This window comes from Eubalaena glacialis, chromosome 15 (assembly GCF_028564815.1).
Source record: "Eubalaena glacialis isolate mEubGla1 chromosome 15, mEubGla1.1.hap2.+ XY, whole genome shotgun sequence".
Taxonomy (NCBI): Eukaryota; Metazoa; Chordata; class Mammalia; order Artiodactyla; family Balaenidae; genus Eubalaena; species Eubalaena glacialis.
In genome coordinates, this window is record NC_083730.1 from 67,652,370 (window position 1) to 67,679,246 (window position 26,877).

Genomic DNA, 26,877 nt, shown 5'->3' on the forward strand with positions numbered 1-26,877 from the left:
TGAGAATTTTCTGATAAACAAGGAAAATAAGGAAACAATGAACAGGCTGGGGAAACTATATAAACAGGCCTGAAAGAGTTAAGTAATCTTGGTTATTCTTTAGCTATTACTACTAATAAACACTTGTAGCTAGACATGTCCTTCACAAAGCTGATTACTCTCTGACTCCATACAAATTACCCTTTGCACCTGGCATTTCTTCTCCCCCTACACTCCTCTGTAGCACTCTTCATTTCAGAAAGGTCACCGGCCAATAACTTCAGGGACACCAGACCTGGTTGCTGAGCCGCCTGATGCCAGCTTTGGCCATGAATTTGCAGAAGAAAAGAAATGCAAGACCTTCACTACTTTTGATCCTTATCATATACCCGGGACTGCGAGCCCCACATATAAAATCTTCTCCGATTCCCCAAGGAGGGGGTCACAGTTCTTGAGGCGCTAGCCTACTGTGTTCCCCTCTTGCCTGGCAAAAGGAATAAAGCTACTCTGTTCTATTTCCTCCAAACTCTGTCTCCTTATTTCTATTCGGCATCGGTGGACAGGGAGCCAAGATTTGGTAACACCCCCACCTCTGCCTTCTCACCAGGGAAACCAAGACTGGGTGGGAATCCACGCGGGAAGCTCCCCAGAGGAGGAGTCGGCACGCGTGGGGGTTGTCTTTCCATGCTCCCCTGACTCAGGCGTGGTTTGGCGGCCCCATCCCGTAGGGTCTGCGCTGGACTTGGAGATCTGAAAGCCCAGCCCCGACTTCCAGCAGGGCTGCAGGGGTGCTGTGGACACAGACTCCACCTTGTGGAGTCTCAGGGACGTTGAGAGGATTAGCTATCAGCACTGGGCAGCCACAAACACTCACAACCTTGACTTTCACACACTCAAGGTTAAACTCCTGATTAATGTTTGCCAAAGAGAAACCTCAAGCTCCCTTGCTTAAGGATAATAATTAGTGGCTGGGGAGCCCACGCACTGGGGGGCTGACTCCAGCGAGGTGTCCATGGGGGGGGGGCGGCGGGGAGGGAGCGAAGAGGGTATTATCACAGCAGTGGATCATCTCAATAGATGCAGAGATGCAGAAAGGCGTGCACTTAGCAACTGCTAATATTTTATTTATTGTATTGATATTTTTCCTTAAAAATGCATGATGTTTTTTAGAAACTTTTAAAAGTTCAGGGCAGCAAAAATAAAACAGTATCCCTTCTGGTGTATGTCCTATCACAGTCTTTGCTCAGATGACTTCCTAGGGTCACTTTCAGGTCTATGTTTCTATGACCACAAATAGCATCTTTGGCAAGTCTGGTTTCGATTTGGCCTTAATCCAACTCCTGGATTCATGAAGGACCTGAGAAGCCCTGAGAAATAAGAGATTAATCCTGCCCAGTGGACCCGGTGGCTCCTCATCTCACAGGGTCCACTGTGCCGGACTAATCTTGTCGCATAGGCCGGGCTGGCCTCTCACGGAATGGATCCCCGGGCTGCAACCCGAGACTGGGTCTCCCATCCGCGTTCCAAGTCACTGGCTCTGCCAGGACGGACGGATGAGAGCTCTCCAGACTGGTGGGTCTACCTTTTGGCCCTCCTAATCCTGTCCCTCCTCCGGGGGGGAAGGGCGGGGACACCTGTACTGGAGGAGAGTGGGGATGTCTGTGCAGAATCAAGGGCTCGGCCCTCATAGTGCCTGGGGACAGGGGCCTCCCGGAGGCGGGCAGGGGCGCCAGACTGGGGTGAGAGGAGGCCGGGCAGAGGGGCCGGAAGGGGCGGCGGCGGAGGTCCAAAGGGGAGCGCAGCAGTGACCGGCTGAGAGTCACTCCGGAGGCGGAGGCGGCAGCGGGGGAGGAGACGAGGGGACTAGGGGCCAGGGCCGGGATTTCGGGGGATTCTGGAGCGCGCTGATCAGAGCCGCCGGCCAAGACATGCGAAGGCGGATGCAGGGGTTGGCCGTGGTGACTTCGGACCTGAACCCCCTTCCGGTCTGCGGAGATGGGCCACAGGCTCGGCCGAGGAAGGAGTCAGTGGCTTTTAACCTTCAGAGCTGCAGAAAGGGAGGGATGGAGGATGAACACGAGCCGCCGTTACAGCCTCGGACTCAGGTGACCCGCTCGCGGGACCCCAGCCCCCCACCCACTTTACGCCCTGTGCGCCTGCGCATGTGTCTCGGCCGCGCGCTCTGGCTAAGGTAAGCTTTGAGCGAGCCTTCGCAAACGCCCACTACGCATGCGCCTCCCTCTTCCACGCCGATCCGCTTTTCGCAAACTTCTGAATTCCGAGACCTGCCGGCCCAGGCTTCTCGGATGAGGGATTGCGGACTGGCGTGCACTCGGGAAGGCTCAACGAACGCGTCCAGTGTACAGAAGTATCTGATCCTTGTTTGCACAGTGGAGCTAGGTGCTCGGCCCAGACGAACAAGAGCAGGTGTTCACGCGCAGTGTTGGGCTGGGGCGCAGTGTGCGGGACCTGCGCACCGGCCGCGTCCCAGGAGAACATCCCTCTGGTCCTCGTGCGGGCCGGACACGCCCCCAGAAGCAGCAGCCCCTGGGCACTGCAGTCCTGGCCGCCTCATCCCGTCCTGGGCCTGTTTCCCACCTTCACTTCTCTCCCCAACCTTCATCTCCTCCACGCTGGTTCTAAACTCCGTCCTCCCGTCCTGCTGCACCGAGGGGGCGGGGCAGCGGGAAGAGCAAGCCTATACCGCTCACCACCCCACCTCAGGGTTTCCCCCGCCAACCGGTGCTGATCTGCATGGCCCTTCCCCTCACCTCCTTCAAGTCTTTGTGCGGATGCCCCCTTCTCATGGCATATTCCCTGACCACCTTTTCCAGACACCCCATCTCACCTTCCCCTGCTTTCTGTCTACGTCGCACAGCTGACATACTATGTATTTTCCTTGTTCATTTGTTACTGCCTGTCTTCCCCCGCTGGAATGGTCACGGATTTCGTCTCTTTTGTTCACTACTATATCCCCAGCACCTAGAACAGTAGATTTATTGCCCACAGTAGGGAGGCAAGAAATCTTTATTCACTGACTTAATAATCACCACCATAGCTAATGTCTGAATGCTTTTCATGACCAGTCAGAGGACTAGGCAATCTCCATGCACGATCTCATGGAATGAAGTAATTTATGCTGTCTTGGAGACCTGCCAGCACCCCTGCCACATGGGCTCAGTTCTCATCAGGCGGTGCGTGACTTGCTGCTTCCTACAGATCTGCTCTCTTAGTGGAACTCTCACCTCCGGGCAGCCCAGCAGGGTGCTTCCAGTGACTCCAGTGAGACGGGACTCCTGGGTTCTCACCTGGCTTCCCCCTATGGCTTCAGGCTTGGGAGGAAGTTACTTAGACCTTGTAGGAACTTGCGGGCAGCCAGGGTGCCTGTCATAGACCTGCCTGCAGACCTGTGGCAAGATCTTTGGCAGGATCCTGCCCTCAGAGCCTCTTCCTCTACCTCCCCACCCCCAGGCCAGGTTCTCACAATACGGTGAAAGCAGGTCTGTCATCCCCCCCCCCCATCTCCCCCTGCCCCGCTGTATTTGCCTCCCAGCTCAGTTCCTGGCTGGGACAGGCACTTGGTATTTGACTGATGAATGAGTAAGTAGTCTTCAGGTTCTGGAAATTCTTCAGAAAGCCCTTAGCCAAACATCCTTCTGACTTGAAACTTGTATTTAAGTATTAAAAAAATAATAAATATGACACAGTACTTTATATTTGAGGGACAATTTGCCCGAGCAAGAAAGGTAGTATAGAATTACTAGGAAAAGATCAACAATTTGATTTTTGTATAGTTAACTACTTTGTGAATGTCTCAGAAAATATCTGAGAGAAGCAGTTCACTGCTCTTTGGGAGAGTGGAGAACTGTTAGTGTACACTGGATTTTCAAAAAATTTAACGAGCATGTTATTTTGTAATTAAAAATTATAAGAGAAAAAATATAAATAAGACTGTGAATCCCCCGAAAAAATACCAACCTAATGATGGGGCATCAGGGCGCTGAGCTGGGTGCCTTGGGGAGTTCTCCCTCCATCTCTAAGGGTGCTGCATGAGGATGAAAAGCTGCCCTTTGTTGTACCAGGTGTGTGTAGTGCACATGCACATTGGCTGTCCCCCAGCCTGAAGGTAGCCATTATCATCACCAGGGCCAGCGAGGAAGCCACTCAGAGAAGATGAGGGAGGAAGGGCAGAGCTGGCACTGGGACCCAGGCTGCTCTCTGCTGCTCCATGTGCCCCCCAGGCCCCCACACATGTAGGTCCATGTGGCCCCTCCTCTTAGCCTCCTGGCAGAACAGGCTGGGAGGGAAGAGAGGGAGGCCCAGCCACTCTGTTGAGAGAGTTTCACTGGGGCGAGTCACTGTAGCTCAGGGACTCCTGTCCTGCCAGATGCAGAGCTTCACGCCTGTGGGGCCCCAGCTCAAGGCATAGTTCCCTGAGCCACAGCAGGCATGCCCAGGGGCAGCCCGGCAAGGAGGGCCGGGAATGGCTGTCCATCTCAGGAAAATGCTGTCAGGGGTGAAGGGGCAGCGAGATCCTGGACTCAGAGCAGAAGGCTAGGGGTGCCTCTGCTACCTGACAGCCATATGACCTAGGCAACTCCTCTCTGCCTCAGTTTCTTCATCTGCAAAGTGGAGCCATCATTGCCTGGTTCAGATAGATTGCAGTGCTGGGATTGGTGGAGGCTGTAATCAGGCACTCTGTGTCCTCTCCTCTCTCCTCAGTTCCAGGGCAGGGTCCTGCTCCTGACCATCTGTGCGGCTGGCATTGGTGGGACTTTTCAATTTGGCTACAACCTCTCCATCATCAATGCCCCGACTTCGGTATGTACCCTCTGTGCCCACCGTCACCATCCCAGTGGGTGCTGGGCCAGGGCCAGCAGCTGCCTGCAGCAGATCTTCAGGCCAGCATCCACTTGGTGGCGCTTTCTCCTACATGTCCACCTCCACTGCGATGTCCCACAGGCCCTGAGAGTTCAAACCCAGCTCTGCATCCTCCCCTGAAACTCGCAAGTTCTCCTGAGTCCCTGATGTCAGTAGATGACTCCACCATCCACCCAGTGACTGGGGTCCGCCCTGACTCTTCCCTCCCTCTTGGACACCAAGTCCTTCCTAACTGCCTCTGGCTTCCAGCCATTTCTCCTCAGGTCTCTTCCATAATCCCAGTTCAGACCCCATCTCTTCTGCCTGTATCACTGGCCTCCCTGCCTTTGACCTCCCCCTTCTAGATCCTCTCAAGTTTGATCAAACCACTCCCCTGCCCAGAAACATTCTGTGGCTCCCCAGTGCCTACAGGAATGAGGACAGACTCATCCACCTGAAGTCCAAGGCCTCCTGGGATCAGAACCTGTCCACCTGTCTCCCACCTTCGTTCCCCCAACTCCGCTACCAAAGCAGGTTAAACGCAGTTCCCCAAATGCACCCAGCCCTTCCTTGAAGCCTCCTTCTGATGGGAAGCCCTCTCTGCAAGAACCCCCTCAAGAGCCACCCAAATACCATCACCCACCTTCCTTTAGCAGCCCCCCAGCTGGAGTCACCCTCCCTCCCCAGCCCTTGGTCTCAGCCTCCTGCTGGTCTCCTCTCAGTGTCCAAGTCATCTTTGAGTCCCCAGCACCTGACTCTGTGCCGACGTTCAGTAAATGCCTGTGGAAAGGATGAATCTCTCGGCCCCATTGACAGAAGCCACCTCTATCCCACCTAAGTGAGAAGGGCAAGTGTCCTGTCACATAGATGTGAAGGAGGTGGGGCTGCAGGAAACAGGTCCCAGGACGGAACTGGGGCTCTCCTATCCCTGCGGGGCATCATCCTCCACCCAGTGCAAGAGAGTAGCTGTCACCAGACTCACTTCCTGTCCTGGACTGGGAACCCCCAAACAGAAGTCCTCCCTGTTAGTTCCAGCAGAAAGGCTGGAGAAGAGTTTGATTGGCTGGTTTGGATCACATGCTCTCTGATTGGCTGGTTTGGATCACATGCCCACTAGACCAATCATGTGGTCAGGACGGTGGAGCACTTTGATTGGCCAGGCCTGGGTCAGGTGACCAACTGTATAGGGGGCTGTAATTGTCAAGGGGAAAGAATTTCCCTCAAAGCATGTTGGTGCTTAGAAGTTGGGGATGGGAGTACATTCTGGGCAGAAACAACTATAGCTGCCCAGTCCCTTAAAAGAGGATGAAATGAAGGGTTTAGAAAGGGAGGTCTGAGCTCCATTTGCTTTTTTATTTGTTTATTCAACAAGCATGCGAGTGTCCACTTCAATGCAAACTTGCAGGCTGGAGAAGGATCTGCCCACAGCAGGACACTCTCAGGCCTTGCTTCCCATGGGCCATCACTGGCTCCTGCAAATGAGACTTCCTTGGCTTCTGAGGCTTCCCCTACCCCCTTGAATGGTCACCCTTGAGGATTTCAAGCCAATGTCAGGGGAGGCTGGCCCTGGTCCCAGCTCCCCCGGGCATGTCCTTCCCCCAGAGGGACCTGGCGGGCACCAGGCTAACAGCCATTACCCTGAGCTGGCCTGCTCACCTACACCCCCTGGTCATCCTCACGTCCTCCCTCACGTCCTGTTGGGAGGCCTAAGACCAGCCAGATACTGACATTCATCTCTGACCAAGAGGAGGGTATCTGGGTCTTTTGGTCAGGCGTTGCAGCAATCCTGAGGTGCCCCCAGCGAAGGAGCCCTGGGGACAAACACCCCTCCTGCCTCCTCTGTTGCTCTGCTGATGCTCACTGATGGCCAAGTCCATCAGAAAGCTGGTCATCAAGGGAGCCTGCTGATGTGGCCCATGCAGGTGGCTTCCCAGGCCAAAAGTGGGGGAGGGGGGCTGATAGTGGACTCAGAGGGGCACATAGAGACTGGCCAGCTCTGAGCTCCAGGACACACTGTGTTTGAAAGAGACGGCACAGTGCCCTGCAGTTGGGTGAGTTCGGTCCTGCCCCGAAGGGAGTAGGATTGCTGGGGAGACTTGCCTGCTCTGCAGAGGCAGGGCCTGTGGGGAGAAGGCCTGTTGTGGGGAGGGAGCCCCCGCCCCCGGGGGGCTGACTGGCATCTCTGTCCACAGCACATTCAGGAATTCACCAATGAGACGTGGCGGATGCGAACCGGCCGGCCGCTGCCCGACCAGCTGGTCCCGCTCCTGTGGTCCCTCATCGTGTCTCTGTACCCCGTGGGGGGCCTTCTGGGAGCGCTGCTTGCTGGCCCCTTGGCCATCACACTGGGAAGGTAAGTGCTTCCTGTGGACCCCCAAATGCCCTTCAATGAGGGGCACCCCAGGTGTGGGCAGGATGCCCGGCAGGCCCAGGCCCGAGTCAACTCCTCACCGGCCTCCCGCTCTGCCTGCAGTTTCACCGGGTGACTCACGTTTCCCAGCAGATGTGGCAGAGGGAAGAGTCCCATGCTGGGAGGGAGGGAGGACCCATGGCTGCCAATACAAAACACGTTGTCTGACTGTGAACAGGTGTTTTCTCCCCAGTGCCCCCCTTTGTATCCAACTGATGCAGATCTTGGGTCGCAAACAAGAGAGACAGACTCTGACAGACTGAGTGGAAAGCTGTGATAATGCAAAGGATACTGGGGCAGCTCATAGGACAAAAGGAAGTGGTCAAAAGCCAGGCCTGGGGAGGGCAGGATGCAAGGCCACCCTAGCCTGGGCTTTCCTCTTGGGAGATGCCTTCAGCGCATCAGCTCCAGCCTCGTTCCACCTCCTGCATCTTCACTCACTTTCAGAATCAAGGGAGATGGGTTGTTCCTGGCCCACCTTGGGTAGCACGCCTACACCCGTGAGACAGCAGGAGAGAAGCAGGGCCGGGCGGAAAAACAAGCGGCTCTCATGGTCCCCCCCCTTGGCTGGCCACCCAGCACGTGTCAGCGCCTTTCGCCCATATATTCAGCTCCCCATGTGCCCCTCCTCACGTTAGTTGGTTCAGTCCTTCCTGAGACCACCCAGGGCACTGCCTCGTCACAGCCACCAGGGACGACACAACGGAGGTGTCCTCCCTGAGTGCAGAGTTTCCACGTGACGACCAATCTGCCAGCCCTGCCATTAACGTGTTGATATTCTGCAATCTACACACTTAATGGTAAACTTAACTGCCCTCAAGACACCTCATGGGAAGAAGAAAGAAGAAAGTGTAGGGGAAACTAATCAAAGAAAAGGAAACTAGTGGATGAATTTAGTTTAAAGCATATGATCCAGAACCTGGAAACATAGGTAGAGGGCCTGCTCCTGGGTTTTGGAGCTGGTCACTCCAAAACCTGCCTCGGGGACGTCCATCCTCAGGTTTTCTGCTCCTGTCTTGGTTCAGCACTTCCACCGGCTGAGGCTGTTTGCCCATCGGGGTGACCCCCGTCTTCATGCTTGGGTGGGCATGGCAGTCCTGATGGTGTGGGTCCTTCAGCAGGTTATTACCCTCTGAGGTCGTCTACTTCTGAATGACGGGGTTCCTAATGCGATACTGAGTTCCATGGGCACCCATCCTTCCGCTTTCACTGATGTAACCTCCTTTGTTGGAAGCAAAATTGCAAAGATAACATGTTTGTGTATTTAGCAGGAGTATCAACGGCAAGTAACAGAAAACCAGGACTCAGCTGGCTAAAACAAAAGCCAAACACCCCATTCTGGTGTTTATTCTCCACTAGGGCTTAGTGACCAGCCAGGAGTTATTTCTGATTAAGGGGGTAGTAATTCACTGAAGTAGTGGCTTTACTCCAAATCCTAGGTCTTGCACTGTGATTCTCCTTGGAGGCACTTTGAGCACCACAATCTCCCAGGTCTAGAGGGTTGAGGGGCGGAGCATCTGGCAGCTGGTTTGGACCCACTAGGGCATACTCCACTCACAGCTTCCAGGTTTGCAAATCACCCAGTGTAGGTATCAGATCACGACACTCACTGTGGGACAGGCTGCCTCCAAAGTAGAAAGAAGCCATCTGAGATTTGTCCATCCTTCTTAGAGGAAGGGCAGCAAGCCATCCCGCACTTTGGAGGAAATGTGCCCTCGGACGTCAGGAACTCCACTGGTGTGGCGGCTCCCACTCTGTCATGCTTGTACGTTACCATGACGTCGGGTGCACTTGCCGCTTCCTCTTCCCCAGGTCTTTTCAGCATAAAGTCATCAAAGCAGCGGGCCAGCAAGTTGCCTGAGGCGGGCAGCTCCCCATGGAGCAGGTGTGGCCCAGAGCTGGAGAGCTGCCATGTCCCTAAGGAGGTCGGTAAAGGTGCAGTACTCTCCCTGCCGGGTGGAAGTAAAGTGTTTCTGCTGTCGTCTGTGTATTGAAATGCAGCAAAATGCATTCACCAGATAAATAGCTACAATGGATGTACTGTGTTTTTTTGTTTGTTTGTTTTTGGCTGCACCGCGCAGCATCGGCATGCAGAACTTCCCCAACCAGGGATTGAACCCGTGCCCCCTGCATTGGAAGCGTGGAGTCTTAACCACTGGACCACCAGGAAAGTCCTGGAAGTACTCTATTAATTTATACCAGTGAGGAAGCCGTATGTGGCTTATAAGTCACAACTGGAGTTACCACTGGATCAAGTTATAATCCACTGTCATTCTCCATTCTCTAGGCCAGGGGATCTGAGCTTTGGCCCATCTTTCACCCCTGTGCTGTTGGTTTGGAGCAGGCCAGTGGCTTCCTGTGGCTCATTTCCTTGTCAGTACATGAGCCATATGACCTCCTGTGGCCTCTCTTGGGTGACCTGCATGACGGCGCCTCTGAGCGCGGTGTCAGGAGCCCAGAGCTGACGCCTCATCGTGTGGAGCTGCTGACATGCCCAGTGCCCCTTCCTGTTTTGCCGTCTGTCCCATTGAACCAGCCTCGCAGAGGCCACCCAGCCATGCTGAAGGTTCTGAGCAGTGACTCTGCAATGCACGGAGGAAACGGGAAGGGACTTGGCTCCGCAGGTGTCCCTTCCCTCACTCGGGAAGTCCCTGTTCTTCCTCCCCAGGGTTTCCTTGAGCCTGAGAAATCAGATATTAGGCCCTTCGCTTTACAGAGGAGTTTGAGGAGAGCAATGCTCAATCTGTAGGGATAAAGCCATACGAGTTCTGTCACTTCAAGCAGTGGCGGAGGCAGAAAGGAGAGTAATTTGGGACATATTGGAGGAGGGGAGTGGGAGTAGGCCCCTGGGGGCATCCCACAAGTGACCCCAGCTACAGTGGCCAGCGTCATTTCTGTTCGTGTAGCTTACACTCCTGACTCAGTCCCCTCATGCACACACAGGTCTGATCAGGGCTGGCTGCAGCTTCAGAGAAGGGTCCCCAGGGGTGGTCCTCAGGACTGAACCCACCTCTCTCGCCTGTGTTTGGCTTCCCCAAGGAAGAAGTCCCTGCTGGTGAATAACATCTTCGTGGTAGCCGCAGCGACCCTGTTTGGCTTCAGCCGCAGAGCAGGCTCGTTTGAGATGATCATGCTGGGACGGCTGCTCGTGGGTGTCAGCGCAGGTACAGTGTGTGTGGGGGGGGATCCCCTCCTGCCTCTGTTCCTACTCTTTCCTGTATCCTCTTTATTCCCTTCATTCATTGATTTGTTTTCCATTCATGCCCACCATTTTTTTGTTTTGCAGAATGATTAGATATGATTTATCTTAAAAGGGTCATATAACTAGGTACTTAAAGTGGATCTAGAAAAATGGAAAATTTGTAAGGGATGGGAGGGCAAACATCCCCAAACTTAAACCAACGGAAGTCCTCTAAGCCGGGAGCTTCCTGGCAAGTCAAGATGAAAAGGCATCTAGGACGAGCTCTCTGATCTTCCCTACAGAAGCAGAGTAGCCTGTTAGGGACCCCTCAGGCTCTGGGTCATGGGAGGGAGCAGAATTTTGAGCGTGTCCACCTGGGCTTTTAGGGGCACCCATCAACAATCCCCCTTGACTCCTACTGTTTATACAACCAGGTGCTGATGTCTTTATTAGTTAGTTATCTATTCCTGTGAAACAAAGTACTCCACAATTTAGTGGCTTAACACCAGCAACATTTATTAACTCATGGTTTCTCTGGGTTAGGAACCAGGAGTGTCTTAGCTGGGTGGTCCTGGCTTGGGGCCTCTCAGGAGGCTGTGATCAAGCTGTCAGGCAGGGCTGCAGTCACCTGAGGCTTGGCTGGGGCTGGAGGACCTGCTTCTGAGATGGCGCTCTCGTGTGCTGTTTGCAGGAGGCCCGGGCTCCTCAGCTTATGGGTCTCCCCGCTACTTGAGTGTCCTCACAGCATGGCGGCTGGTTTCCTCCAGAGGAAGTGATGGGAGAGAGGGAGCCCACGTGTGTGTGCAAGGACGCAGTCCCAGTGCATTTTATGGCCTAATCTCAGAAGTCATACACCATCAGTTTTGCCACAGTCTACTTATTAGAAGTGAGTCACTCAGAACAGCCCACATTTCAGGGAAGAGGGACCAGGTCAAACTTTGTGCCCTGAGTACCTGGCACAGAAGGAATCCCTCCCTAATTGTCTGTAGGAAGAGTGGGTGTACCTCTGTGGGAGAGCTTCTGGCAATCAGTGCACCCACCTTCCTCCCAGCTCCCCCCACCCAGTGCTCAGAGAGAGGCAGGACCTTGTTGAGGGCTGTTTCTTGATCCCACGTCAGGGAGGGGATGGGGCAGCACTCCCTGACGTGTTCCCAGGTGGATGGTGACCCAGTACTGCGGCCTCCTAGCTTTTGCCGGCTGTCACCCTCTGGGGTGGGCAGTGGGGGCGCCATCCAGTTCCATTTTCCCACTGGCTGCCTGGGTGCGAGGTGCGTCCCCAGGGAAGCCAAGATGGGGGAGAACATGCAGTGGTAGTTGACGTGAGAGGTGAGAGCCGGGGCCGCTGGTGGGCATCTGCTCCCTCTGAGCCCCTCACACTCCTCCCGGTGATGGGGCTTCTCTCTCAGAAGTCCTGGGAGTTGACTGGAGTCCTGCTGGCCCTACATCAGGTGGGCAGGAACCCCTCAGAGCGCTTGAGCTGAGGGAGCAGCACTCAGTGCCTGTAGATGATGGGCTGGTGGCGCCAAGACCGTGGCGGGGGCAGGCGGGGGTGGGGGGAGGCGGGCCCAAGCGTTGTGGGAATCCAGCCTGTGGCTGACGGTTGCTGTGCTCATGTCCAGGTGTGAGCATGAACGTCCAGCCCATGTACCTGGGGGAGAGCGCCCCCAAGGAGCTCCGAGGGGCTGTGGCCATGACCTCAGCCATCTTCACCGCCCTGGGGATCGTGATGGGTCAGGTGGTTGGACTCAGGTAAGCGCCGCCCCCCAACCCCACGTGCACTGAGAGGTTAGAGGGATGCCAGGGAAAGCCCTTCTTCACCTAAATTTCTCCCCTACCCCCCAAGTGGATTAAGGCGTTGCTTCCTTGTATGAAGGCGTTGAAACCCTGTCCACGTGCATCTGGCCAGTGTGGTGTCAGTCAGACAAACTTGGTGTGAGTCACCCTCTTCTCGCCTCTCCAGATCAGGGAGCAAAGAGGAGAGGGTGCAGGTTTGGGCTTTTAAAGGGAGCGTGTCTTGTTCATCCCAGAAAAGGGAGGTGAGGGCAGAGCCCTGTGCCCTGGGAAGAGCTCTGGGGAGAGGAGGTGCCAGGGATGAGGTGGGGCCATGACCCTGTCCTATCGCGGGTCCCTACCTGGGTGTCCAGACCCAGAGCTGGTTGGGAAGAGGCACAGGGTAATGCAGACCCTCTGCCCTCAGGGGGGCCGGTAGGGGACAGAGCTCTGACAAGGAGGCATCTGGCCCAGCCTCTCCTCTGTCTCCCCAGGGAGCTCCTGGGTGGCCCGCAGGCCTGGCCTCTGCTGCTGGCCAGCTGCCTGGTGCCTGGGGTGCTCCAGCTGGCCTCCCTGCCCCTGCTCCCCGAGAGCCCGCGCTACCTCCTCATTGACCGTGGAGACTCCGAGGCCTGTCTGGCAGGTGAGTCCCTGACCTCGGGTCCCCAGACCACCCTTGACCATGGGGCACATCTGGCCAGAGCATGTGGGTCCTTATTTCCTGGGTCGCATTTATTCAGGAAAAGCTATCCCTCTCTTTGTGCCTCAATTTCATGATCCATCCATCCCTTCAGAGCTCTTTATCAAGGGGCTGTCCCAAGCGTCAAGGCAGTAGGATGGAACAGACCCAGCACCTGCCATCTGGGAACCCCCAGGGTGGTGCAGAGAAGGAGCGCCACCTGCCCCCTGCCTGACATGCAAGATGAAGAAACACTGAGTAAGACCTCAAGGGCCCAATGCCAGCTGGGCTGATGGTCTTCCCTGTTAGCTATGGCCACAATAATGATGCCGAAGGAACAATCCCAAAATCTCTGGCTTAAAGCACGCAATCCTTTACTGCATCTTCTACTCATTTACTTGCTGGGCTGTTTGCACGACCCTGCTGATCTCAATTGGGCTGGCTCATGGTGTCGGGGTCAGCTGGGGCTGGCCAGTCGAGGCTGGTCTGGGCTGGAGCAGTTCAGCTCTGCTGCACACGCTGCTCCTCGCACTCTTGGTACTGACAGACTAGCCCAGAAGGCAGATCCAACTGCAGAAGCACTTTCCAAACCTTTGGTCCCTTCCTGCCCACTAACCTCCCATTAGCCAAGGAGAGTCACGTCACTGAACCCAAAGTCCAGAGATGGGAAAATCCATGGCATCTCCACTCATGTGGCAAGGGGTGAAGACCAGGGCCCACTAATGTATTCTTCCCAGCTTGCCATGGTGGCCACAATTATTATTCATGTCCCTCCCCTGAGCAGGAACATGCTCAGTGCTATCCGGAAACACCCCCCACCCCCACCAAGTCTCACCCAGTCATGGCATCAGGCTTGAAGTCCAGGATCTTAAGATCATGTCAAGTCTATATATGCCTTTTCTTGAGCCAAAGACCTAGGAGATAAACACAAGTCTTCTGCCTCGCGCGCACTCAGCAGACACTGGTGAAAAAATGTTTTTCAAAAAAGAGGCGACAAGGAGGCAGAAAGCAGTTGCCGATCCATAGTAATGCTGAGTGCCCCTGGGAGAACGCTGCCAGGTTCCCCTGCCCTGGGATGGAGAGTGCTCCTGCATGAAGCCCTGGCTCTGCCCCCAGGGAGGGGCTCCCCAGGCCACCGAGAAGTCCTTCCTTTTCTATCACCTTCCTTGACACCTGAAGAGGGCCCTGGAAAATGTACCTATAGAAAACTGGGGAACAGAAGTCTTTACATTTCAAACTGTCTTGGTGTCTTTTCATCCAGGCTGGCAGGGCTTCTGTCAATACAACTTTCTCCAAAAATGATGTGAATTTTCTGTGCATTTGATTTATGTGCCAGAAAGCCACACCCACAATTCTTTTCTAGACATGCTTCTCTCTTGCAACCTAATTACTGGAATTTAGGGCATGTCGAGCTGCGGTGGACCAATACCTTTAAGCCTCTGTAATGCCCATTTTTCCAGCCAGGAGGGTCTATGAGGCACTGCAGTAAGCCATACCCTTGATTTGATCTTTACCCTCAGACCAGGGCTCGCTGGCCTTGCTCTGGATTTAGTCTTTGCTCTCAGGCTGTGATTTAACTTAGGACTCTGCTAGATGGAGAAGCTAGAGATGAGAAACAGATTTCTTTTTCTTTTTTATTTAACTAACCTAGCAAGCTCTGGAATAAGTTAAATTTGATTAAATTGTGTTCCCTCTGAAGGTCTTTTTGAGCTCATTTTCCTTACAATCAGCTTAGAATACTCAGGTAAAGGCAGCTAGTTCATGCTTTTGACACTTGGAGATCTCTTTGCCCAAGTCCAGAAGTTCATTAGACCTGTTTTGTTTCTTGCACGTTACACGGGCTTTCATTCTTCCAGCCTCCTCACCGTCCTCTGCCTGGTTAGGAACCAACACTGTATGTCATAGGTCCTAGTTATGGCGTCACCTACCAGGGGTTTTTTTAGTCCGTTTTTTTTCTTGCTGCCTAACAGTCGCACCTCCGCGGGAGACCAAGGAAGCAATTACTTAGCCCAAGCCTCTGAGTTCTCTGGGGTTGGCTGATGAAGGTTGGGTCTGGCTGGAGGCTCTGTCACTGGTGTGGGTCAGCTGGGCATTGGCTGATCTAGGACGGTCCCGGCTGGGCCATCTCTGCTTTTTCCTGGGACCAGTGGGCCAGCCCCACCACAAGTTTTTATGATGATGACAGAAGACCAAATAGAAACCAGCAGGTCTCTTGAGGCTGGATTGGAACACGCGGCACGCCCTCCTACAGCCTAATTCTACGGGCCAGAGCGAGTCGCAGGGCGGAGCACAGCACCAAGGGGCGGATGTATACACGCCTCCTTAGTGGGAGCAACTGCCAAATCCCATGGTCCAGGGAGGGGTGGAGAACTGAGACGGCAGTGGAGATCTGCCACAATTGTCGTGTCCTGTGTGATGCACCCGCAGAACCCTGAGTTTCTAAAGCCCTTTCTGCTCCGTGGTGCTGTGAACTGATCATCCCTATCAGACCAAGGGGACCCCGGGAAGGCGAAAGGAGGTGGGCGTGGGCAGCTCACTGTGGGGGCCACAGAGGGCCTGGGGGAGGGGAGCTCAGCGTCCTCTGCCCTGCCCCCTCCCCCAGCGCTGCAGCGGCTGCGGGGCCCCGCGGACCTGGCCGGGGAGCTGGCCGAGTTGGAGCGGGAGCGCGCCGCCTGCCAGGGCCGGCGCGCGCGACGCCCGTGGGAGCTGTTCCGGGACCGCGCGCTGCGGAGGCAGGTGGCGAGCCTGGTGGTGCTGGGCGGGGTCATGGAGCTGTGCGGGAACGACGCGGTGAGCAGTGCGCGCCAGGCCGGGGTTGGGGGGGGAGGGGGAAGGGGATGGAGCGGGGTCCGGGAGGGAAACGGTGCGCCTCGGCCTCTCGTCTCCCCGCCCCCCACCCCCCACCCCCCACCCCCCCCACCCCCCGGCAGGTGTACGCCTATGCGTCAGCAGTGTTCAGCCAGGCGCGGATTCCCCCGGAGAAGGTCCAGTACGCCTCCATCGGGACCGGGGGCTGCGAGCTGCTGGCGGCGCTGCTCAGCGTGAGTCTGCCTCCGGGATGACACCCCATCCCCCAGCCCTGCGGCGGACCCTTGCGGGTGCTGGCCCTCGGGATGCTGGCCCTCCGGGGACCGCAGGCCTCGGCGCTAAGCCACTTCCACTTCAGGTCGCTATGTTAAAATACGGCGAGTTAGCAAGCGCTTATCGAGCACCTAGTTTGCCGGGCACTCCCACCACCATTTTGAGATGGGGAAACTGAATGAGGTTGAATGACTGAGGTCCTCTGAGAAGTTAATAATGTCTTAATCCACTGAAGCGGTAAATTGCTCTCGCGCCCGCCTCCCCAGCTTCCTCATGAGGCCCCTCCCCACTGCTGGCCCGCAAACCGAGGGGACCGCGACCGTGGCCCACACCAGTGAATCAGTGAGGGCTCCTTTCCTTTGCAGTGTGTGGTGATCGAGAGGGTGGGCCGACGGATGCTGCTGATGGCGGGGTACGGCCTGATGACCTGCTGGGGGAGCGTCTTCACAGCGGCCCTGTGCCTGCAGGTAGCTGGACGTGGATGAGGGCCGGGCGGCTGGGCCCCGCCTGACCTCCCCTCACCACCTCCCCACCCCCGCCCCTCTGCCGCAGAGCTCCCTCCCCTGGATGCCCTATCTGGCCATGTCCTGCGTCTTTGCCTTCATCCTCAGCTTTGGCATTGGCCCTGGTGAGTGGGAAGAGCTCCTGCCTTTGGGCCTGGCTGAAGGATCACGGATGTCTAGGTGAAGGATGCTTGGGTGTGCCCTCCCCCCACTGTACAGGCTTCTGGGAGGGAATGGCTGGAGGAGCGCTGGAAGGGCCCCACTTTCCTGTCTGGGGCAAGGTGGGGGGAAGGCCGGCCAGGGAGCCCTGGCTGGCAGCCTCCTGTCCCCACTCCTCCTTCCAGCCGGAGTGACCGGGATCCTGGCCACAGAGCTGTTTGACCAGATGGCCCGGCCTGCTGCCTACATGGTCTGCGGGGCACTCATGTGGACCATGCTCTTCCTAGTCGGGCTGGGGTTCCCCTTCATCATGGTAGGCCTGCTCCCCCCCTCCCGGGGGCCCTGCCGTAGGTTTTGTCCTCGTCAGCATGAGAACCCCAGGGGAGGCTCCATCCAGGAGGCGTGAGACTGAAGGGGATGGGGCTTATCTGAGCCAAGAGGGTCGAGTCCCTCATCAGGACCTGTGGTGGGGCCTTCCATGTGGGGGCTGAATGGGCCACACCAGATCTTGGGTCTTTTAACCCACAGGAGGGCTTGTCCCACTTCCTCTATGTGCCTTTCCTCTGTGTCTGTGTCTGTGGGGCCGTCTACACTGGCTTCTTCCTCCCTGAGACCAGAGGCAAGAGCTTCGTGGACATCTCAGAGGAACTGCACAGACTCAACTTCCCCGGGGTGGAGCCAGGGCCCCACGTGGACGGGCCGGAGGTCATCCGGTCCACAGAACTCTAGCTCAGCCGGTTTGGCTGGGGCCCAGCCGGCCGCTGCTCTTCCCTCGGGCCCTCTCCATTCACCAGCCCTGCATCCCCTTGTTTAATGGGTGCTTGTTGAGCAACTACTGTGTGCAGGCCTGGTGTTTAGCCATCAGCGGTGAGCTGGAGAGATGGGGTCTGGGACCTCTCGGTGCTCCCTGTCTGGAGGCAGTTAACAGGAAACCAATAAAAACACAATTACAAACTTGGGCGGGACTTCCCTGGCAGTCCAGTGGTTAAGACTTCGCCTTCCAATGCAGGGGGTGCGTGTTCGATCCCTGGATGGGGAGCTAAGATCCCACATGCCTCGCAGCCAAAAAACCAAAACATAAAACAGAAGCAATATTGTAACAAATTTTTTAAATTTTATTTGTTTATTTATTTTTGGCTGCATTGGGTCTTCATTGCAGTGAGCGGGCTAGTGGTTCTAGCGGCGGCGAGCGGGGGCTACTCTTCGTTGCGGTGCGTTGGCTTCTCATTGCGGTGGCTTCTCATTGCGGTGGCTTCTCCTTGCGGAGCACGGGCTGTAGGCGCACGGGCTTCAGTAGTTGTGGCACGTGGGCTCAGTAGTTGTGGCTCACGGGCTCTAGAGCACAAGCTCAGTAGTTGTGGCGCATGGGCTTAGCTGCTCCGCGGCATGTGGGATCCTCCTGGACCAGGGCTCGAACCCGTGTCCCCTGCATTGGCAGACAGATTCTTAACCACTGAACCACCAGGAAAGCCCTATTGTAACAAATTCAATAAAGATGTTACAAAAGGTCTACATCAAAAAAATCTTAAAACAAAACAAAACAAACAAACTTGGGGAAATGAAGTGGAAGAAAATACAGCTTGTGAAGGGTGTGTATACCAAGCGATGTTTGAGAGGGGAGTGGTCAGGGAAGGATTTTCTGAGGAATTGATTGTTAAAAATCAACTTTATTGAGGTATAATTTACATACAATAAAATGTTTCCATATTAAGTTTACATTTGATAAGTTTTGACAGGTGTACATATCCATGAACCACCACCACCATCAAGGTAGACCGGTCACATCACCTCCAAAGTTCCGTCGTGCCCCTTTGCAATCAATACCCTGCCCGACCCCAGGCCCTAGGCAACCGCAGACCTGCCTTCTGTCACTATAGGTCAGATTTCTTTTTCAGAATTTGATATAATTTCATACCATATGTATGCATTTGTGTCTGGCTTTGCTCCAGATAAAGTTTTTGAGGTTCATGTGTGTTGTTGCATGTATTAGCATATAGCCCTTTGTATGGCTGAATAGTATTCCACTGTATGGATATACCATCATTTGTTAACCCATTTCCCTGCAGGTGGACATTTGGCTGTTTCTAATTGGTTGTTTTTTTTTTAATAAATTTATTTATTTTACTTATTTATTTTTGGCTGCATTGGGCCTTCATTGCCGCACGCAGGCTTTCTCTAGTTTCGGCGAGTGGGGGCCACTCTTTGCCACGTTGCGCGGGCTTCTCATTGCGGCAGCTTCTGCTGTTGCGGAGCACGGGCTCTAGGCACGCGGGCTTCAGTAGTTGTGGCACGCAGGCTCTAGAGCGCAGGCTCAGTAGTTGTAGCACACGGGCTTAGCTGTTCTGCGGCATGTGGGATCTTTCTGGACCAGGGCTCGAACCCATGTCCTCTGCATTGGCAGGCAGATCCTTAACCACTGCGCCACCAGGGAAGCCCTGTTTCTAATTGTTGGCCATGATGAATAAAACTGCTATGAACATTCCTGCACAAGTTGTGTAGACGTATGCTTTCATTTCTTTGGGGTAAATGAATTGCTGAGTTTAATAATGAATGTATCACTTTGTTATAAAGCAGAAACTAACATACCATTGTAAAGCAATTATACTCCAATAAAGATGTTAAAAAAAAATAACGAATGTATGCTTAACTGTAGAAGAAACTGTTTTCCAAAGTGCATATACTGTTTTACATTCCCGCTAGCAATTGATGAGACTTCTGGATGCTCCAAATCCTCATCAGCACTTGACACTGTCAGTCTTCTTAATCTAGCCATTCCACTGAGTATGTAGTGGCATCTTGTGGTTTTATTGAGGTACTTCCCTGATGGCTAATAATGCTGAGCATCTCTTCGTGTGCTAATATGACCATTCACATATCTTCTTTTGTGAAGACTCTGTTCAAGTCTTTTGCCCACTATTTTTAAAAAAAGATTTTTTTTTAGAGTAGTTTTAATTTCACAGCAAAATTGAGAGAAAAGTACAGAGATTTCCCATATGCCCCCCTCCCACACATGCACAGCCTCCTATTATCAACGTCCCCCACCAGAGCGGGACGTTTGTTACAATCCACGACCCTACATTGACACATCATTATCACACCCAAAGTCCACGGTTTACATTAGGGTTCACTCCTGTAGTTGTACATGCTATGGGTTTGGACAAATGTATGATGACATGCATCCACCATGATAGTATCATACAGAGTATTTTCCCTGCCCTAAAAATCCTCTCTGTTCTACATGGTCATCCCTTTCCTGCCCCTGCCCAGTGCCTGGCGACCACTGATCTTTCTATGGTCTCTACAATTTTGTTTTCTCCGGAATGTCATATAGTTGGAATCATAGAGTATGTAGCCTTTTCAGATTGGCTTCTTTCACTTAGTAATATGCATTTAAGTTTCTTCCATGTCTTTTCATTGCTTAATAGTTCTTTTTGCACTGAGTAAAATTCCATTGTCTGAATGTCCCAAAGTTTATTCACCTACTGAAGGACGTTTTGGTTGCTTTTGGCAATTATGAATAAAGCTGCTATATACATCCATGTGCAGGTTTTTGTGTGGACATACATTTTCACCTCCTTTGGGTAAATACCAAGAAGCACGATTGCTGGATCATAGGGTAAGAGTATGTTTAGTTTTGTAAGAACCTGCCAAACACTCTTCCAAAGTGGCTATACCATTTTAATTCCCACCAGCACTGAATGAGAGTTCCTGTTGCTCCACATCCTCACCAACATTTGGTGTTGTCAGTGATTTTGGCCATTCTAATAAGTGTGTGGTGGTATTTTGTTATAATTTGCACTTCCCAGATGACAAACATGGAACATCTTTTCATATGCTAATTTGCCATCTGTATATATCTTCTTTGGTGAGTGTCTGTTAAAAGTGTTTTGGGACTTCCCTGGTGGCGCAGTGGTTAAGAATCCGCCTGCCAATGCAGGGGACACGGGTTCGAGCCCTGGTCCGGGAAGATCCCACATGCCGTGGAACAACTAAGCCCGTGTGCCACAACTACTGAACCTGAGCTCTAGAGCCTGCAAGCCACTGAGCCCGCGTGCCACAACTACTGCAGCCTGTGTGCCTAGAGCCTGTGCTTGGCAGCAAAGAGAAGCCACCTCAATGAGAAGCCCGCACACTGCAACAAAGAGTAGCCCCCGCTTGCCGCAAATAGAGAAAGCCCGCACACTGCAACAAAGAGTAGCCCCCGCTTGCCGCAAATAGAGAAAGCCCGCGCACAGCAACGAAGACCCAACGCAGCCAATAAATAAATTAATTAATTTAAAAAAAAAACTGTTTGGCTGTTTTTAAAAATCAAGTTGTTTGTTTTCTTACTGTTGAGTTTTAAGAGTTCTTTGTATATTTTGGATAACAGTCTTTGATCAGATGCATCTTTTGCAGATATTTTCTCCCAGTCTGTGGTTTGCCTTTTCATTTTCTTGACAGTGCCTTCCACAGAGCAGACGTTTTTATTATTTATTTATTTATTTATTTATTTATTTATTTATTTATTTATAAAATGTATATATATATTTTAATAAATTTATTTAATTTATTTTTGGTTGCATGGGGTCTTCGTTGCTGCATGCAGGCTTCCTCTAGTTGTGGCGAGCAGGGGCTACTCTTTGTTGCGGTGCACAGGCTTCTCATTGCGATGGCTTCTTTTGTTGTGGAGCATGGGCTCTAGGCACGCAGGCTTCAGTAGTTGTGGCTCGCGGGCTCTAGAGTGCAGGCTCAGTAGTTGTGGTGCACGGGCTTAGTTGCCCCATGGCATGTGGGATCCTCCTGGACCAGGCCTCGAACCCGTGTCCCCTGCATTGGCAGGTGGATTCTTAACCACTGCACCACCAGGGAAGTCCCTGTATATATTTTTTAAAGTTTTTTTTTTTTTAATTAATTTATTTTATTTTATTTATTTTTGGCTGCATGGGGTCTTTGGTGCTGTGCGCGGGTTTTCTCTAGTTGCTGTGAGCGGGGACTACTCTTCTTTGTGGTGCGCTGGCCTCTCATTGCCGTGGCTTCTCTTGCTGCGGAGCGCAGGCTCAGTAGTTGTGGTGCACGGGCTTAGTTGCCCTGTGGCATGTGGGATCCTCCTGGACCAGGGCTCGAACCTGTGTCCGCTGCATTGGCAGGCGGATTCTTAACCACTGCACCACCAGAGAAGCCCATTTTTAAAGTCTTTATTGATTTGTTACAATATTGCTTCTGTTTTTTTTTTTTTTTTAAAGATTTATTGATTGATTGATTGATTGATTGCTATGTTGGGTCTTCGTTTCTGTGCTAGGGCTTTCTCTAGTTGCGGCAAGCGGGGGCCACTCTTCATCGCAGTGCGTGGGCCTCTCACTATCGTGGCCTCTCTTGTGGCGGAGCACAGGCTCCAGACGCGCAGGCTCAGTAGTTGTGGCTCACGGGCCCAGTTGCTCCGCGGCATGTGGGATCTTCCCAGACCAGGGCTCGAACCCGTGTCCCCTGCATTGGCAGGCAGATTCTCAACCACTGCGCCACCAGGGAAGCCCTATTGCTTCTGTTTTATGTTTTGGTTTCTTGGCCTGGAGGCGTGTGCGATCTTAGTTCCTGGACCAGAGATGGAACCCGCACCCCCTGCATTGTAAGGCGAAGTCTCAACCACTGGACCACCAGGGAAGTCCCCAGATGTTTTTAATTTTAAAGAAGTTCAGCTTATGAATTCTTTCATGGATCGTGTTGTATCTAAAAAGTCATCACCACATCCACAGTCATCTAGTGTCCACCATTTTTTTTTTAAGCTGCGCTGCATGGCTTGCAGGATCTCAGTTTCCTGACCAGGTATTGAACCCGGGCCCAGTGAAAGCGCCGAGTCCCAATCACTGGACCACCAGGGAATTCCCTTATTCATTTACTTTTAATGGATGTCCAGTGGTGCCGGCACTGTTTGTTGAAAAGACCATCTTTTCCCTATTGGATTACCTTGGCACTTAGGTCAAAAAAACAATTGATCATTGTTGTATCAGAGAATTTGTCTGGCTTTCAGTAGGAAGCAGTAACCGCCAAATTAGCAGAAGTGGCAAGCAGTAGGTTCTCTGGGGAGCGAGAACTCTCTGAGTTGGGGTCAGGAGAGGTCTCATGGAGAAGTCATCTGGAGCTGGCTTCCTGAGGACAGGCCCAGCTGGGGTTCCTTTGGAGGCAGGAGTGTTGAAGGATGGGACTGAAGGCCTGTGGGTCCGGTAGATGTGGAGCTTTCTGGAAGGCAGGTGTCAGCACTCTGGGAGCCCTCTGTGTGTTCTCCCAGCTTCTCTCTGCCACCTGCCCCATCTCCGCCTCTGCTGACCCGCTCCCCAGCTGCCCCCCCACCCTCAGCACCAGTGGCCACCCTGGCCGCTACTGGCCCCTGGTGAAGATTAGTGAGAAAGGATCCATCCCTCGTAATCCTGTGGTGCACAGGCTGTGAGCAGGGCAGTCATCAGGCTGTGTCCCAGGTCTGGGACTGCATTGGTCACACTTAGGTGCCCTGGTCCCCAGCATGGACCATAGAGATGCCCCCAGCCCGGGCCTAGCCCTTGGGCCGTGTCCCACTTGCTGTCCACCCAGCCAAATTGTCTCTGAGAGTGTGGGGTGGGCGTTGGGAGTCCTTGTTGCCCAGGGAACCCCTCAGCAGGGCAAGGAAACAGGGACAGGACCCCGCAGATAGGAGAGGCCATGCCAGGAGAGGTGGGGGAGATGCAGCCTGGCCTCAGGTTTGATGGGATGGGGGAGGGGCGGGGGTGGGGAAGGACCTGGCCACCAGGGAGGGAAAGCACAGTCGCCCACACTGCCCAGTGCCACCATTAGGATCAGGCCTGTTAGTCCGTTTTCTGCTCCAGGACACTTGATGACAAAGCAATAAGATCGGGTAGCTTTTACTGAGCACATTCTGAATGCAGGCACTTTGCGCTTGTCCTTAATCTCGTTAAATCTTCACACAAATCTGTGGAAAAGAAATTCCCCCAGTTTGAGATTTTGCAGCTGAGCCTCAGAGAGTTTAAGAGGCTCAGCCCAGATCACCCTCTCTGAACCACGTCTCATCCTGTGCGGGAGAGCTGGCCATCACCGCTAGTGCCCCAACAAGCCTAGGCCCTGCTTTTGCAGTGTGGTGGTCTCCTGGCAGACACCCCTCTTAAAATCCTGTACCTTCAGGTACAGCTCGGGGGGGGTCTCCAGCAGGGATGATGACCTCCCAGGTCTTCTTCCGCTGTGACTGGAGGGGGAGGATGTTTCCTTTGTTTGTCTTTGCTGCAACTTTTACCACATTCAGCGAACAAGGGCACAGGGACTGGTGCGTGGGGGACAGTCGGGGGCTCAAGGCTGGCTGGGTTCTTGCTGTGAGTGATGAACCGCGAGTGCCCGGGGGAGGGATGGCAAGGGGAATGAAGCTGGCGAAGGGGCTGTGGGAGCCGGTGGTCAGGTGGACCGTCCGTGGACATGGACCGATGGCCAGGTCTGTGTCAGGGAGAGGCAGCAAGAGGACAGCAGTAGCCCTGCATCATGGAGTCAGCAGGCCCTCCCCCTCCCCATGCACCCCTTCCAGCATGGGTGACTTGCGTCCTGCCCACAGAGATGTTTAACCAGGGTGGGGGGCACGGCTGCCAGCTTTAGGGGCCTGCCGGGTGCTCGTATGGGCCGTATTCCTCCTCATCTAGCTGGCGTTTCCCTACATCCTGAGGTTTCCTTCCCACCCCCTCTCTGCCCAGCAGCCCTCAGCTGTGGGGAGTGGCCCTCAAGAAGTCCTCTGTACCAGCTAGGAGCTGCCCTGGGGCTGCAAACGTCAGAAACCCTGACCAGTGGTGCTTCAAGCAGAGAGGGGCTTACTTTTCTCCTGTAATGTAAAGGCAGCTGAAGGGGCTGGGCAGAGCCGCCAGAGCCCCAGGCTCCTCGGGGTTGCCACTCCCCCTCCTTTGCCTGTGTTTTTCCAGCTCAGGGTTGCCTGGCAGCTGCTGCACATCTGGCAGTCCTGCCCAGGTTCCAGGCGGGGGTAGGAGGAAGGGCATAGGGTAGAGCCTCCATCTGCAGGCAGCTGCTTCCCTGTGGACCCTGCACATCACATGGGCCACAGCTACCTCCGGTGGCCATGCCTGGTTGCCAGTGGCTCCGGGGCGGTGAAGGTTCTAAGCAAACAGAACTGGGATGCTGTCAGTGAGGAGGGAGGGGGAGAGGATTTTGGGGGCCAAGGGCTCCTGGTGCGTGTGCGCTGTTGTTCAGCAGGTGATTATAGAGCCCCTGGGGATGCCGGGGGTGTTACTGTTCTATAGCTCTTAGAACAAATTACCACAAATTGAGCAGCTTAAAACAACACACGTTTATTATCTCAGTTTCTGTGGGTCACAATCGAGTACAAAGTGACTGGTCTTCTTCTTCAGGTCTCACGGCCGAAGTCAAGGCGTCTCCAGGTCAAGCAGGGAGGAACCCACTTCTGAGCTCATTCAAGCTGCTGGCAGAATTCAGTTCCTTGCGGCTGAACGACTGAGAGCCCTTCATCTTCAAAGCCAGTAACGGCACATCTGAGTTCTGCTTCGAGGCTCTCTGACTGCCCCTCCTGCTGCATCTCTTACTTGAGCTGGAGAAAATTCTCTGCTTTTAAGGGCTCATGTGATTACGTTAGCCCCACCCAGATAATCCATGATAACCTCCCTACTGTAAAGTCTGTAACCCTAATTACATCTACAAAGTGCCTTTTGCCACGTAAGGTAACATATTCACAGGTTCCAGGGAATTGGGCGTGGTCATCTTTGGAGGCCCTCCGCCTGCTACCTAGTAACAGGTCAGAAGGTAGGCCACAGCAATGTCCCCCACCTCATGCAGCCCAGAAAGGAATCAGTAACTCGCAAACAGAGATATGGTGACGGCCTTGAAGGAGAGGACCTGACGGGGCCAGGAGCTCTGGGGCTTTCCTGACGAACTGAGCCTGAGGCAGATGAGGGAGAGTACAGGCCTACAGCGTTCCAGGACCAACGTCCAAGCCAGGAGCCAGGAGCCAGGAGCACGGCCCCGAACAGTGGCTCACCTACAGGGCGTCGCAGGTTATTTGTTGGCGAGGCTTCACTGTGTCACCCACTTCCACTATCAGAGAACCGCCAACCAGGTGCTGGCTCCTGAGTCTTCTGGCTGGAGTCACTTGGGTCAGTTCTGTTCACATTTCACTGGGCAAGGCAAGTCACATGGCCAGATCTACTGCCAGTGGGTGGGGAGACAGACCCCTCCCCCAGGCAGGCCAGGCCAGGCCAAAGGTGGTGCCAGCTAACTTAGACTAAGGCGGGGTGGGGGCAGGAGAAGTGAGGATAAAGGGACAGTGGAGGGAGGCACATTTCACTGGCAGGCGATCAGGGGTGGGAGAATAGTCATGCACTTGGATTTGGACACAGGTAGCAGGACATGCGGAGTTGGCTGCTGGGGCTCAGAGGAACGCCCCGGGCTGGAGACAATGCGTGGGGTGCATCAGTGCATCAGTGGTAACAGAGCCCTGGGCACAGGAAGTCTGCTGGGGTGTGGGAGTGGGGAGGGATATGACCTGGGGCCCACCTGGAGGGATCCACATTTTACAGAGTATTTGCACAGCTGGGCCATGTGACCTCCTGCCTGAGGCCGCCTGCTCCCACAGGCATGGTGGCCTTGCTCTATCACATGGCCAGTGCCCAGGCCAGTGTGTGCTGTGCCACCTTAACCAGACCACACCTGCCGAAGACCAAGGACAGGACCTCCCTGGAGAGCTCTGAGACTTGGCCAAACCAGCATGAGCCAAACCCCCTCGAGTGCCTGCAGAGCTCTGTTCCCCAGCACAGCCCCCTGATCAGGGTCTCCTCAGAGCGGGAGTTGGGTGGCCCTCCTGCCCAGTAATGGCAGGGCCTGCAGGCTCCTCCCTGGCCCTGTCCTCTTCCTGCCGTGTCATGGCTAACTTCATTCATTCATTCAGCCAGTATTTAGTCCATGTCTCTTGTATGTTTGGCACCTACTAGGTGCCCCCTGAGCTGACCGACAGTGGAAGAGAGAGACTGCACCCAGGGCTCTGTGAGAGGGCATCCCCACAGGGCCTGGCTAGGGTGGGGCTTCCCTGAGGAGCTCAAGTTTCCAGACCTGCAAAGGGGTTGCCCAGGGGACCGGATGGGGCTTTGGGGTGGGCTCTGAGACGGAGTTGCTGACTGCCTTTGGAACCCCTCCTACTCCCTGCCTCTCCCCTGGGCACCTCCCAGCATCCTCACCCACCCTGAAGAGCAGGGGTGCAGGGAAGGCCTCTGGATGGTGACTCGCTTGT

General features: G+C 54.2%; 1 protein-coding gene across 9 annotated transcripts; it reads left to right on the top strand.

The window, feature by feature from the left end:
* The first annotated feature begins 1,468 nt into the window (after positions 1-1,468).
* On the top strand, positions 1,469-25,296 carry SLC2A11 (solute carrier family 2 member 11). 9 transcript variants are annotated; one of them, XM_061169764.1, is made up of 12 exons: positions 1,850-2,084; positions 4,702-4,800; positions 7,032-7,192; positions 10,289-10,413; positions 12,050-12,179; positions 12,695-12,843; positions 15,482-15,669; positions 15,810-15,920; positions 16,326-16,427; positions 16,513-16,588; positions 16,808-16,935; positions 17,151-17,441. In XM_061169764.1, exons 1-12 carry the CDS (start codon positions 1,908-1,910, stop codon positions 17,349-17,351), a joined length of 1,647 nt encoding a protein of 548 aa, XP_061025747.1. In that variant the 5' UTR covers positions 1,850-1,907; the 3' UTR covers positions 17,352-17,441. The 9 variants fall into 9 exon arrangements, with proteins under 9 accessions (XP_061025754.1, XP_061025747.1, XP_061025750.1 ...); XM_061169771.1 differs by lacking the exons at positions 1,850-2,084; positions 16,808-16,935 and adding an exon at positions 1,469-1,551 and having other exon boundaries at positions 16,513-16,643; positions 17,151-17,689; XM_061169767.1 differs by lacking the exons at positions 16,808-16,935; positions 17,151-17,441 and adding an exon at positions 24,989-25,296 and having other exon boundaries at positions 16,513-16,643.
* The last annotated feature ends 1,581 nt before the right edge of the window (positions 25,297-26,877 follow it).